This window comes from Ostrea edulis, chromosome 8 (genome assembly GCF_947568905.1).
Source record: "Ostrea edulis chromosome 8, xbOstEdul1.1, whole genome shotgun sequence".
In the NCBI taxonomy this organism is placed as follows: domain Eukaryota; kingdom Metazoa; phylum Mollusca; class Bivalvia; order Ostreida; family Ostreidae; genus Ostrea; species Ostrea edulis.
The window spans coordinates 39,857,019-39,872,636 of record NC_079171.1 but is presented as its reverse complement, the minus strand read 5'-3'; the positions used below and the strand labels follow the sequence as shown (position 1 = coordinate 39,872,636).

Genomic DNA, 15,618 nt, shown 5'->3' with positions numbered 1-15,618 from the left:
TTGATATCATATACAGTAAATGAAACTTGATTTTTAAGAATCGCTTGAAGCTCTAAATGTTCTTTATGTAACATAAATGATCTCTCTTTGTATTGAAAATGAGATAATGGTTTTACGAATGCAATCATAATCCGTCATGCCGAATAATTGACCAAAGACAACCTGAACGGTCGTTCATAATTTCAATATTTGAAACTCAGTATTGCGAATGTGTTTATAATGGTAGATTTTATCCACTGCCACAATTTAAGGGCAATATTATGAATAACATCATTTTTTCTCAAATGCAATAATATAAAACGTAACACACTTGATGAATGACAAACAGAAAAAAACCCCTGCTATATTGTAAACAGTGTCCTGATTTCTTCGACATTGTCAGGTAGTGTAAAACGTTTAAGTTATAAGGCGAACACTTCCCAGAACAAATCCGGACCATTCGATATCTGACAAATTGGACAGTTTTTGACTTATTACTTTCTTTTGATATCTGTGTAATGGCAAAACATATTCAATCAAAATGATTAAAAAAAACAAGATGTGTTTGTTAAACACAAATGCCCCCGATAATGGTCAATTTCGAAGATGGCGAAGGTCACAAGGACAAATATATTGGTAGTAGTAGAAAGATATTGTCATAAGAAATGCTTATGTACAATATGAAAGCTCTAATAGTTACCATTTAGAAGTAATGAACAATATCAATATTTTAAAATTAGCTCAAATGTCAAGGTCAAAATGCTTACTACCAACGGAAAGGTCTTGTCACAAGGAATACTCATGTGAAATATTAAAGCTTTTTCACTTACTGTTCAAAAGTTATTAGCAAGGTTAAAGTTTCAGACAGAATGGCATAATTAAAGAATGACAGACAGGACAAAAACAATATGACCCCCTCCCCCGATCTTTGATCTCGGGGGCATAAAAAACGTTATTGTATGTTTATCCATGTGTTTATACATATCAGTAACTGTTAATAAATTATTTCAAAAAGTCGTAACAGTGACTTTTATAATTACTGGGGAAAAATAAGGAGATTGAGAATGTTGTTTTTCAAAATTCATCGATGTGCCAGATCGTTGGTCTCGGGAGTGGGAGAGTGTACCCATCATTTAATGAGGTATATATCAGTAACATAATCATCAATCTGCATAAAATGATAAATATGGGTCTAGTCAAAACTATTATAAGTATAACTAACACTGAACACCTACACAATTTTATGCTGATCATGTTGAAAACCAATCTTCTCGGCTTTCTGAAAAGGCTCGATAATGGGTGTTTAGTATGACGTTGTCTCATTTCGTTCTGGAAATTTTCATGAGGCTGATTCAAACGAAAATCGCGGATTGAAGAAACGAACAGTCATACATTGTATTTTAATTATTGAACAACAATCAAAATGTATTTCTTCTGTAAGATCAAAATCAAGCATTGATAAACAACGGATTAACTTCAGATCGGGTTGTCGTTTAAAAAGAAGAAGAAAATTGGCTTAAATTAGATACCCCACGTTACTTTCGTTTTACTATTTCATGGTACTTTATCGAAAACGAAAGTATGATTTAAATTAATAATACGATATTTACTAATCAAGTAAGATTCCATTTTAGCTAACGGACTTCACCTCACATATGAAACACTATCAAATGTGGAAGCATCAATTCTGGAGCAAGCGTTTAGGAGATTATTGGCAGTAATTGTTAATTTATAAGTATAAATAGATTCTAAGTTATAGGCATTGTTTTCATTTGTCAATACAGAAGTGGTTTTTACTGTGTTATTATACCAAAAATATCAAGGTTATGTGGGGATCCGGGTTAGAATAGGCTCTCATTACCCCTTGCTTTTTGTACGAAACGACTAAACGGTGTGGCCCTTTGAATGAGATCACAAAAAATCATGGTCCGTGTCCAAATAAGAAAATCCCTCACGCTCACACGCGGTAAGCCTTAATTGTGCAGCCCTTCACCGGCAGTAGTAACGTCTCCATATGAGTGAACAATTTCTCGAGCGGGACGTTAAACAATATACAACCAACCAAGTAACCAAAATAGTAAAATACATAATTTACGTTTACCGTAAACTTCAAATTCACAGAGTTCGTTGTATGCGTACGTAGAATAGTCAGGAGGATAGGTGACAATCTGTAGTCTCTCGTTATAGTAAATGACGTAACGTCCGTGTCTAGAACATGTTATGTTTGTCGGGTTCGGTATTGTGGCTCTGGTGTACTCGAAGTCTTTAAAACACAGTACCCCGTCATCTTTGTTGGTTGTGTTCGATATGTATACCGAGAAACCCAGGAATCGAGTGGTAAGCGGATTATCGAAATCTGAAAAATATTAAAAATAAACCAAATATAAAGGGTGAAAAATAAGACTTTATAATCTAGGATATCAAAGTGTCTCATGTAAACTAAAGATGCCACTTTTTATGTAGGATAGACATGTCTCTTTCAAAGTCTTCTAATACACTAAAGAAAAAAATAACAAGGTTTATAAATAAATCTATGCAGTATAGATGTTTGTCAATGATGTGTTTTATCCGTTTTAATCCTGCTATGTATCAATAATTTAACACACTTTCAATGGTTCCAAAAAGAACCTTTGCATTTAAACTAGTTTTTAGTCTTTGATCTATCCCCGATCACGTGGCAAACTTTTTATAGGGAGCACAGCGTACTGCGAGCTCTAATAAATAAAGCGTGTGAAAAACTGAACCTGTGCATTAATGTAGAAAAAAAATGCTACAACCCGTCATCACAAATGGCGGATACCTCACATATTCACATCCCCTTGATATTAAATTACATCGTCAACTTCCCATATAATGCATTATCACCTGTATATGGTGTTTATATCTCTCAACTGATTCGATACGCAAGATATTGTTCTGCTTATGGTTTTAAAAATCGAAGCAGGCTACTGGCAAAATAGTTGATGGTGCAGTCTCGTTTAATGTGAACATTTCGCAAATTTTATGGTCGTTTTAACACTTACGGCGGGTGTAACCGGTTGACAGGAGATGCTTACTCCTCCTATGTACCTGATCCCACCTCTGGTATATCCAGGGGTTTGTGTTTGCCGAACTCCCTATTTTGTATTGCTTAGAGGAGTTATGACATTGATCACTCTTCGTTATATTCACCTTTCATGTATGAACTTACGTAGATCATCTCACCCTAGCCTTGTCGTCTCCTATATAATGCAGTACCTCTCATTAGGCAAGATGGGTACTGTCGCAAAGCAATATATGTGTGTTGTTAGGACGTCGTACATTGTGATACAAATGAAGTAATGGCGGACCTTTAGAAGTTGAAAGGTGAATTAAGCATGCGCGCATAGAATGGCGATGAAAATGGATGTGCATGACTGCATTCTCTAAATCTGAACTTTCTCCGCCGATGTTCCTTTGCCGAAATGCTATAAATGCCGATAATTCCACGTTACCGGTGCTGGAATTAGGGATCTTTATTTCGTATATGTTCCTTTTTGAAGTGAAAAAATGGACTTTTGTGATTTTCAAAGATTCTTGAAATCTTCATTATGAATTGACCCTCCTTCTCTTTATACGAATCGCGAATTCTATGGTCTTTATAACAATATATATTTTCCCAGTACAACCCATCACTGGGTCAAATGCTGTCTAATTTGTTGCATGCTCGATATATTGCCAACTTTTGTTTAAGACCAATTTAGCGATAAAGCGGGGTGGCAGTATAACGAATTCCCCATTACCGACTGGGCAATCGAAAGAAATGTAATACCATCAAGTTATTTTGTTTCTATTCTGTATAAACTTTAAAATATCTTGAGTTCAATTCTGCAATTATATTTGTAATTAACCTGTCCACCTGAATACCTTGTCCAGCATATCATATATCATCGCACTGCTATCAAAGTACAGTTGTGTGATTGCCAATGGTGTTAGGTAATTGACATTATTATCGATGGAAAATCCTATACAATTTGACCATTTGTTTGAAAATCAGTGGCATATGGCATTATACGGGGTTGGCATTATAACGAGGGTGTTAACATGGGATGAAACCTGTTCCTTACGATTTTCATGCAATAAGCGTGGTGGCATTATAACGGGGGCACGTGTACTTTATCTAATTTCGTTTTTTTTAATAAAAAATATAGATGTCGGGGTTGCCGTCCTTGACATTTGTACTGACGTCATGAGGTCTCAAAAAGGGATATCTACAAAGTCTTCTAATGATTTCGGAAAACCAACATTTATGTTAATATGATGCCTCAGTGAAACTTGGTGGTCTAAATGTATAACGTTCACCCCGCATAGGGAAGAGGGGGGGGGGGGAGGGTTCGAATATCGGGCGCGACATACCTAAATCGTTAAAAAAAGGTTGTTGCAGTTGCATCGCTAAACGCTCGTCATCAGGTGTGAATAGCACGGGCCCTTGGATATGAAATTAAAAACGGATGTCCCGTGGAGCAGTATGTGTGACACGCTAAAGAACCCTCACTGTTCAATGGTTGTAAGCGCCAAATACAGGTTTTGATGACGTATCCATATGAGAGAAGAATTCTCGAGAGGGACGTTAAACAAGATACAATCAATCAATAAAAACAACCAACAATTAGTGAATGTGTATTCGTGCCTGCAGCTAAAATAAACATTGATATTTGAATGGAGACGTACATTGCTGTGTGGAATCGCTCGATGGTTATGGTGTTTAATTGCGGTGTGTGTGTATGTAAGGGGGGTACCCATATTGATTTATCTAATGGGATTCTCTTTGTGTATATATGTATATCTATAAATTATGTACAAAGGGTGGTGAGCTGTATAAATGAAAAACGTATATGAACACAAACAGGAAATAGCCAATGCTAGACCAGGTCAAGAGGTCAATGGTTGGAATGCATCAATAATCTAAAAATAAAATGTGACAATATACAAGAACTTTAAGATAAATTTCAATGTGCAATGACTGAATTGAACGATTCAAATCAAATAATTAAATTGCTTTTAATTTTAAATGAAAGATTTGTGCCAACGGTGCATATTTTTGAGACGTTACAAATAAGGAATTTTGAAAACAGATCAGCGATGCGATTGTGTATATAGAACCCGCTTGTGTGGATAGTTAGTCAGTGGTATTTGTACCCTGCAAACCCACAACTTGCATTGTTTTATATTTCATTTAGGTGGGGTTCTCGCCACTTTTACAGCAGATAATTCAGGGGACATAAACGAGCAGAATATATATGCTCAATAAAAAGGGTCCATGATCGTATAGACGATCCTGTAAAACAAAGGAATTCAATCGGTCCTGAGGAGTGTATATGACATAACAGGCCTAGAGTATCACGATTCTAACATGCGTAGATATCCCTGATATTTGAGGTCCAATAGCAATCAATGTTGGAGTCTGATAGTGCTAGCTCTGAGATGGTATACAAGGACATGTGTTAGCTAAGTGTGTGATACCTCTCGCTTCCGTAGCCCATCCCAATTCTAATCATAATAATTGATATATCACAAAGTTGTTATGATATAGGTATGACATTGTAGTTGAGACGTCATGATTGCGACGTCACAAAGGCAGCATAATAAATTGGCGCAAGTTAAGATCAACGAAGCGCCAAAAACAAAGCAATGCCTTGAAATATAACATTTAAGTTATAATCATTAACTTACATTCAATTTAGGTTTGAATAACTAATTGTCCTCTTTCCCTCTCCGTAACTTTTCTGCAATTTTACTGCATATACATTGAGAGACGTCAACTTCTAGAAACCTTTGCGTAGTGTATGAAGCAGAAGTGACCGACTCTGTGGTGTATATTATTTCAAGTTCACAGGGATATATCGAATCGACATACATGTATGAATGAAAGTTATTATTCTTAATAGATAGGTTATGAAATATGATAAGGAGTATACTTAAAGTTATGATATATAATTTAATGCAAGGTGAAGATAACGAACAGTGATCAATCTCATAACTCCTACAAGCAATACAAATTAGACAGTTTGGCAAACATGAACCCCCGGACACACCAGAGGCGGGACCAGGTGCCCTATAATCTCTCGCTGTGACCTTCAATTCGACTTTTAGATATATCGATGACGTTTTGTCTATTAACAATGATATCTTTCATTCATATGTCGATTTGATATATCCCTGTGAGCTCGAAATAAAGGACACCACAGAGTCGTCCACTTCTGCTTCATACTTAGATATTTTATTGAAAGTAGACATTAACGGCAAACTGACAACTCAACTGTATGACAAACGGGATGATTTCAGCTTCTCCATCGTCAACTTCCCACATTTATGTAGCAATATTCCATTATCACCTGCATATGGTGTTTATATATCTCAACTGATTCGATATGCAAGAGCTTGTTCTGGGTATAGTAAGTTTTTAAATCGAGGTAAGCTACTGACAAACAAGTTGATGGTACAGGGATTTCAACAGTCTCGATTGAAGTCAACATTTCACAAATTCTATGGTCGTTATAACGATCTAGTTCGTCAATACAACCTCGCATTGGGTCAAATGCTGTCTGACGTGTTTCATACCGATTGTTAAGCCGTTCTTGGCACACTGATTTGACTGCGGATAACTCCGTTTACCTGATCAGGATATGGGGCTCACGGCGGGTGTGACCGGTCAACAGGGGATGCTTACTCCTCCTAGGCACCTGATCCCACCTCTGGTGTATCCAGGGGTCCGTGTTTGCCCAACTATCTATTTTGTATTGCTTGTAGGAGTTATGAAATTGATCACTGTTCGTTATCTTCACCTTGCATTATGGCAATTGCTTCTGATATTTCTAAACAAAATGGTGTTGATGTCATCCAAATAGAGGAAACATTGGCTCCAAAGAAAGAGTTTGAAAATATAATGTTTTTTTTAAAGGTATAGTGGAAATTTAATTTGGTAAACACTTCGCTTTTGTAGTTTCACCTAGATGTAGCTTTCATGAACGTTTTTTTGTTTTGTTTTTGTAAGACAGTGTTTACTTACTGTAATGTGGTAAGTAATGTCACCAGACAAATCTGGTAAAATTTGTTTTGGTCTGATACATACATATATTTCAAATTTGTCCTATGTACACATAGATATATAAAACTTTCAACAAAATCTCAAAAATGTCTGATAATCAATAAAAGGTCTGAAATACGTAATGCCTGTTCGATAGGGGATACTTACTCCTCCTAGGCACCCGACTCCACCGGCAGTATGTTCAGGGGTCCGTGTTTGTCCAACTCTTTATTTTATATTCCTTATAAGAGTTCATAGATTAATTACTGTTCGTTATTTTCACCTTTCATATTCAAAAGCATATTAGTTTCTAACGTTTTGACACGAAAATGTCACGCCATGTGCTTCATTGATTTGAAATTTATCATGAAGAAAAAACAAATACCCATTAAATCAATGTATTGACCATATTGAAACAGTCTGCGTCAGCCTGTTTTACAAACTTGTTGTCGAACAGGTCCACCATCGGCAGTTTGCAGATAACTATTCCGTGTTTCAAAATTGAATTATATTCTATAATCAAAATTTACATACAGTGTATGTATAAAAGGAAATACAGACTGAGATTATGAGGTTAATGGTCAACTACCACCACTGTAAAAACTGGAGATCCGCCCCTCCAAGTTTTACTCATTAAATATACACTTGGTGAATAAACATCGAGGATAGGGTTTTAGTGTTCAACTACCCGCACTGTGAAAAAATGTGGATAAATGCGGAAATCAATCTGTGGTCAATTTCCGCCCTTTCTGTCAACTTACATGACATAGATGCGGCTCCATGAGATATATTTAAACACTCGGGTCGTGTCACAGTCATTTAGAGTACTTGTTTCTTCTGTATCTCTACTGTATCAGAGATTCAATATGAAACTTGTACTATGCAAGATGAAAATAACGAACAGTGATCAATCTCATAACTCCTACAAGCAATACAAAACAGATAGTTGGGCAATCACGGACCCCTGGACACACCAGAGGTGGGATCAGGTGACTAGGAGGAGTAAGCATCCCCTGTTGACCGGTCACACCCGCCGTACTATATGATGAATAAAAAAAAATAAGCAATGATAATACAATTTATTTAGGAGTTAAAAATTGATCACTATTCGTTACCTTCACCTACAGAGGGGAGAGAAGCAGACGTCCGGTAAGAATGATATATACAGCCATTTCAGCTGATATATGCAGGGGTGTCCCAGAAATTGTGAAGAAATATAACAAAAATGTGGGTTGTGTAGATGGAGCTGACATGCTTATGTCGTACTACAGCAATAACCGGAAAAGCGTAAAGGTGTGGGGAAAAATGGCGTTCCATTTTATACAAAGGATGCTTCTAAATTCATGTGTTGTATGCCCAAAATACTTCAGAAAAAATGAAAAACATGTTGCAATTTGACAGGCAGTTATTGGGGGTCTTGCATCCAGACACTTTGCAGGCTTACCTGGTAGAAATATGGAAGTAAATCTCGACTGTCAAATACTAAGAATGAATCTTGTAAATTTTCCAGGTAATTTGAATTCCACAAATTCTACATCTTTTTGCATGAAATAATATACCTATAGACGGGGAAATCGATAGATAAAAATGTACACCTGTCCATTGTTGATTACAGTCTAACTTGATGTTTTCTTGAGGTTTTGTTAATCATAGTGTAAGGGGAGAACATTTTTTTATAAAAAAAATGAGTAAATGAGTTGTGTCAAATGGGATTCGAACCCGGTGCCGAGATGCGGTCGCGTGTGATGGATGATAGGCGTTAACCTCTGCGCCATTGAGACTTTGCAACTACGTAGATATTTTTGGTATTATGTGTGTCTGATTTTTATTGTAAAATTAATTATAATCGACATTTAAGAGTATTATATTATATCAATTTTGGGTAAAGGTATCTCTTGCTGAGTTAAAATAATTTCGTGTAATATTTTTCACACTTATGAAGACGGTCAGTGATTGGTCAGTGTGTGTAATAATAGAACCTACTATTGGCCATATGTTTGCACGAGATACAGAACAACGAAGGCGTGTCTGATGTTGTGCAAGTTTTTCGTGATATATTTGTCATTTTCAAGTACACAATAATTTGTCATTGAATATTTTGAGTGCATAGATTCACTATATCGTGTATAAGGTATTATAGGAGATTCTTTACAAAACAATGCTGTTAGGAAGAAGAATTCGATATTTAGCATTTTCTTTAATCAAACATATAGAATTGAGAACTAGGTTATAGCTTAATGTTTTCTATTTATACTTAATGGGAGACTATAATTGAGTTACATACATGTACGTCGGGGACACAACGGTGTCCGAGTTCTATGTGTGTTTCAGTATATTTACAGTGTTTATGTTATTAATAGGTCTACATGTAGGTGATCAGTGTATTACGTTGACCTTGACCTGTCGTGGTGGCCATTTTTGGGCCGGATATTGCGTGTCTTGTTTAGGTTTGTGAATTTGCGTATTCGCAACCTTTTTCTAATTTGTAATTGCTATTTGTTCATGTTGCTAATTATGCATGTTTATAATACATGCACTACATATGAATCCTTGCATAGGAAATATTATTGTATTGATTGAGGTCAAGCAAATCTTATACATTGGTTAAGTCACTAGCACAGATTATAATGTGTTTTTATTTATTTATATTTATAGGAGCACTGTCATTGATTCATTGATTGATTACATTACACTACAACTGTGAATAAAAGGTGAAAAGAACTTATGTGTTACAAATGTTAGTAACTCCATAACTTAAAAAAAAATCTGGATTTGCCCGTTTCTGGCTTTGAATAGAAATTCAATTTCATTTCAAAGTATTTGCTATCAGTCAGAATCTTTATGATAATGCATTTGAATGTTTGTTACAGGTCATTTAGAAAAATATTGTGTTGTTTGCTCAAACCGTTTCCTTGGAATACGAAAGCGAAGTCGAACCATGTGCATGAAATGCAAGAGGGGCCTACATTTTAAATGTAAAAAACGACACGTGTTCAGAAGAGTAGAATGAATGATAAATCAGGCTGATACATGTGTTTGAAAAAACAACAATAGGATCTCCTCTCCTAAAAACTTTGAAATCTCGAACTATATCGCAATATTTCGCTTATGAAAAAAATATTTCATAAACTTGCACTTTAGTTAATGTAGTTAATCATTTTTCCTTCATGATAATTTGAAAAACGGTTCGATTTTCTGTAGGATAGTAGAACACTAGTGAATGTAAGTACCTGTTCTTACATTTGATTATATTGTCTGCCGCTCTCTTAGAAATATGTGGACACGAAGTAACGAAATACTGAATATCTAAAGAGATAATCCACTTCACTAAGTACTGATCTGACCCTTATAATGGAAATACATGTAAAGAAATTGACAGAATTTTCCTCAAAAGGTATGTATAACCATGATAAGTGTTTTTTTTCCTCTTTTTTTATATTGAGAAAAACCAGCAACTATAAAACAAACGCTTGTATACATGCAGGACGCAACTCATGGTAACAGCGATTTTTTATGCACATGATGCATGTGATGTATCGTAGATGTATATACACCATCTGGAGTAAACTAATTATAAAGTAGGAACGTTGTAACTGTTTACCAACCAAAATGATCACTACCAGTATACTATGTTATTAAATACAGTTCTAAAATCAGACAATAATTACTACATGTGTTTGTGCATGACATACTGGCTTTCTATATTGTTTTAGCAACCTATATTTTGAAGATCGACTAACAACGCGAAACATAAAGAGTAAATATGGTCTTCAGACAAAAGTATTAATAGATATCCGTCATGCAGATTAATTGATATATGATCATTGTAAATACTGTAGACGGTAACACACTGTGCGTACTGTAGCTAGAGGAAACAAATATCTATCTCCGCATTGTATCAAATAATTCATAAAAATTACCCCAGGCCAGATTGTCCGTCCTGTAGTATAAAGTTATGTAACGTATACTGAGGACACCTCTTAGATCCACCCACCACTTCGCTGTTTGTGCTACATTGATGGATATCGTTCATTCTCTCTCTCTCTCTCTCTCTCTCTCTCTCTCTCTCTCTCTCTATATATATATATATATATATATATATATACACACACACACACACACACACACACATATATATATATATATATATATATATATATATATATATCAGGGTATCTTATTAATGTGATATTATGCTTTAGGGGTGTATTGCATTATATTCTGTTACTAATAAATCGGCCAACCTGACACAATTTCAAATATAAAACTACACAACCACTAAATCAACAACAGTTACATACAATATTTATGAAAGATGTCTAAAGTTATCGAGAGAGAAAAATATGAATTGTCTTTCAGCAAACTCATTATTTCCTTAATTAGGAAGCAGCATATTATGGTAACAGCAATTTTTTATGCACATCATGCATGTGATGTAGCGTAGATGTATATACACCATCTGGAGTAAACTAAGTATATAGTAGGAACGCTGTAACTGTTTACCAACTAATATGATCACTACCAGTATACTATGTTTATAAATACAGTTCTAAAATCAGACAATAAGGACTCCATGTGATTGTACATAACATACTGGCTTTCTATATTGTTTTAGTAACCTTTATTTTGAAGACAGACTAACAAAGAACAAGAGCCACGAAAACCCAAATATGGCCCTGTAATTTTGAGTAAAATAAAGTATCTTCATTCCAAAATTCCATCATGGTATAAAAGAGCTTAGACCTTTTTCTTTATAAATCCAGTGTTTTTCCGCGAAAATGCACGCATATTGAAATTACAACATGCGGAACCCATAACAGTTGTGGTATTTTTGTAAAAGTTGATAATTTCCAACAATATGCACCAAAATTTTGTATAACCGCCAGGCCTCGATCCAATAAATATTAATGAATTGTAAATTAGTATATTAAATATTGCATAGAAGTTGAGAGTTTTTTTTGGATCGAGGCCTGGGGGATATGTGAATTTTTACTTTTTTGTTCTGCAAATAACTGGAATTTCACATTCCATGCACGAAATCTGAATATTTTTCCATTCTATAGGTTTATTACAAATTGTAATATTTAAATATCATAGTTGGGGATTGCTCCATTGTCTTTTTACGAAAGCATTGATTATTCAAAGTTAATGAAATATGATTATTTCAAACAATATTATTAAAATAAAATCGGATCCGCGCCATCGTCGGAATCGGACTATGTACATTGATCGATTTTGCCCCAAAATTTCAAATAGATTATGTGCTCAATTTATGAACCTAGATATATATGCAACCGTGTTAGGAATAGTTACAAAAACCTTGCCCTAGTTAAATAGTTTTAGCTATTTGAACAAACAATTACGAAGTTAATTCCTCCAATCCACTCCAGATGAAATCCACCCATCGTCTGCGCCTTTACTTCCACACATTTTCTTTATACGCTATCACACTGTATATATATTTTAATTATCTGAAGATCGTTGAATGTAATGAATATCTGGCTTCACATGATCCATCTCCTTACATTCAGTTTTCTTGGCACTGGTGAACATGATGCAATCGTTATCCCAGTACAAAAAAAGACTTGGAGTTGGATGGCTAACTCGATAGGTTACGTAGATGTGAAGATATAAATCTAATAATAAATAGATTTCTAAAGTTATCATACAAACTATGGGTAGCATACAAAAATTAGGTGTCCACATAACATTACAAAGGATAAACTGTAAGCTACAAGTCTCTAAGCTACAACATTCGTTCGGTTGTTTACGTTCCAACCGATTTGGATATACGTCATCGGGTACCGCTATATTTCGACACACAGGTATTCCGGTCCATTGCATATTTCATCCAAAAGAAATCAATATATAGAAATTCATACATGTACAAATATGAATACGAAAAATATATCTAGTAATATGGACCTTGTTTTGCTTGTAAATGAAATTCATTGACAGAGTTACATTACTAGATCTAATTAGCAAAATACAAGGCAGTTAATAAAAAAAGGGATAATAATAATAAATAATTCGCAAATGAAAAACAAGAGTAAAAAGAATGTTACCGAAAATAGTGTGTATTTAATTGTTTCAATTATATTTGTTATTTAAAATTCAGTCTCATCAGCAAATATGCAAAATCAAAACTCTTATAACAAAATTAAAAAATGACAAATGACAAATGGAGAAAAAAGGAGGATATTATTAATACCGATTAAAATAGAAGTGAACATATAAGTGGCACTCGTTCCTAAAGTAAAAGTTGATGTATGTATTCTTAATTTTTTTTTTAGCCAATATGATTAAGCAATATATTACTAAGCATTATAAAAGGAAGAATCGAACACATTATTAAACCACACTTTAGTTTGAGTATTTATAATATGGAGAAAGTGTCTGATAATGGAAAAGGGTTTCCCTCATGCATTTTATGTAAGAAAAGAACTAAACCTAATGCCAGAAATAAATGTGAAAGTGTTAAAATAAGCAAATTTTCATGGTGGATGCCAAACTACAGATGTGTTAATTCACCGTGAAGTTATCCTCTTGGTTGATAAAAGTCTTATTTCTATCTATGTGAAAATTAGGTTCTACTGGTAACCCCGCTTAATTTCGATTGCACAGTGACACTTTACCAAATATATGGGAGGAGGGAGTTTGATTCTATTACGTAGCAGTATCAAAATAAGATTTTTTTTAAATAAATGAATTAATTTCATAAATGTTATGGAGCTACATGTATAATGATGATAAGGGATTTTGAAATACACACAGGTTTATATCATTGTAATAAATGATCCGGATAGGAAACTAAATAAATAAAATTAAATAAATGGAACATATCTTACCTGATTATGAGATCACGTTAGCCTAATGTGAAATAAATTATCTCCATATGACTAAACTAAATGTTCTTTTGTTATGCTGTACATGTACGGCTACTTTTGTAAAAGTTTCCCTATTAGCCCCCACCCCCACCCCCCCCCCCCCCCCCACACACCATAAATGTAAATATGGCAAAACACAAAATGTTATGCAACAATTGAAATGGGTGAGCAAAAAATACAAGTGTGAAACGTAGGATTAAAATGTTTACTCACTGTCCAAAGTTATACATGTAGCAACAAGTGGCTTAAATAACAACACTGCTGTCCGAAGTCTGGCTGTCATTGTTTACGGCGTGTTTACATGACATGTGGGATAATAATAACACCCCCCAAATAATAAAACACACACACACCCAATAAATCCGCAAATTCACTTTGATACCTAGAAAACTTTCACGTAAAAGTGCATGAAACGTTGTAATATTGTGACGTTACGTTGCAAAAATTGTGACGTCAATAAAAATCTGGCCAAAACAATGGGTACTTTGAACGTCAATAACTAAAAAAAAAACTTGAAATTATATCGGAAAAAGGATAACATATTTGAAAAATAGATATTCTTAGCTTCTGTCCCCGAGAATAATATCAAGTTCTGACTAAGGGCCATTTTTGGCTATTCCTTGGTCTTGTTCTTTACATGAAACATAATGAATAAATATGATCTTCAGACAGCTTGATTTTTCATTCATTTAATTGATATTTCAAATATAAATAAACATCTTATTTTTCCCCGGGTGTACATCTGGTCCCAGGGTTCACTTCGGGTTATGTTTTTTTTTCCTTTCACTAGTTATGAGCAGCCGTGATCATTACTGCCAATAAATCTAATAAGCTACAAGTCTATTTTGTTTTGTGTGTACCAGTTTGCTTACCCATGTGTATACCATAGTTTGTCTTTGATAAATATAGATGTCAGGATTGCCGTATCTGACATTTGTACTGACGTCTTGAGGTCTCCAAAATGGATATCTACAAAATGTTTTAATGATTTCTGAAAACCAACATTTATGTTGATATGATGCCTCAGGTCTAGATGTAGAACGTTCATCCCGCATGCGGAAGGTCAGGGTTCGAATCCCGGCCGCGACAGACCTAAATCGTTCAAAACAGGTAGAGGTAGTTTCATCGTCAAACGCTCGTCATCAGGTGTGAATATCACGGGTCCTCGGAGATGACCTTAAAGGGACTGGTTCACGATATTTGATAAAAACATTTTTCATTTTTGATGTTAAACATTAAAAATATAACTCATTTAATGTTGACAGCCAAAAGTTTGACCTTCTGAATGCAAGAATAAAAGCAATATTTTAGCCTTGAATCTGTGTTATGTAAACAAAGACTCGAGTCATTTTATGTATACAAACAAGCAAATGAAATATTGATTTTGTAAAATAAAGCATCTTAATTTTGCGTAGTCACAAATTTTAACTTTTAGATGACACAATTTACCCCAAAAATGTTTGAAATGTGAAAGATATAATAAACTTAGATCGATATACATTTCTTTTGAAAATTTCGTAAACAATAACATACCGCAATCTTTGTTTACAAAACAAATGATAAACTCTCTACAATAAGCTTATGTGATAATGTATAACCTTAATTTTTATGTGAAATCTTTTAAACACATTAGGCAGTAGATTTTGATCATTAAAAGTGAAAAAGAAAATGTTGGGGCAAATTGTGAATCAGTCCCTTTAAAAACGG

The 15,618-nt window shown here is 34.5% G+C and overlaps 1 protein-coding gene across 2 annotated transcripts in view; it reads right to left on the bottom strand.

Annotated features, from left to right (window-relative positions):
- Positions 1–15,618, bottom strand: part of LOC130049063 (protein draper-like) — a 63,557-nt gene that overhangs the window by 21,989 nt on the left and 25,950 nt on the right. For both annotated transcript variants that reach the window (XM_056146139.1, XM_056146140.1), the window contains exon 3: positions 2,081–2,335. In XM_056146139.1, coding sequence (XP_056002114.1) covers positions 2,081–2,335 — 255 coding nt within the window. The remainder of the gene's footprint in view (positions 1–2,080; positions 2,336–15,618) is intronic.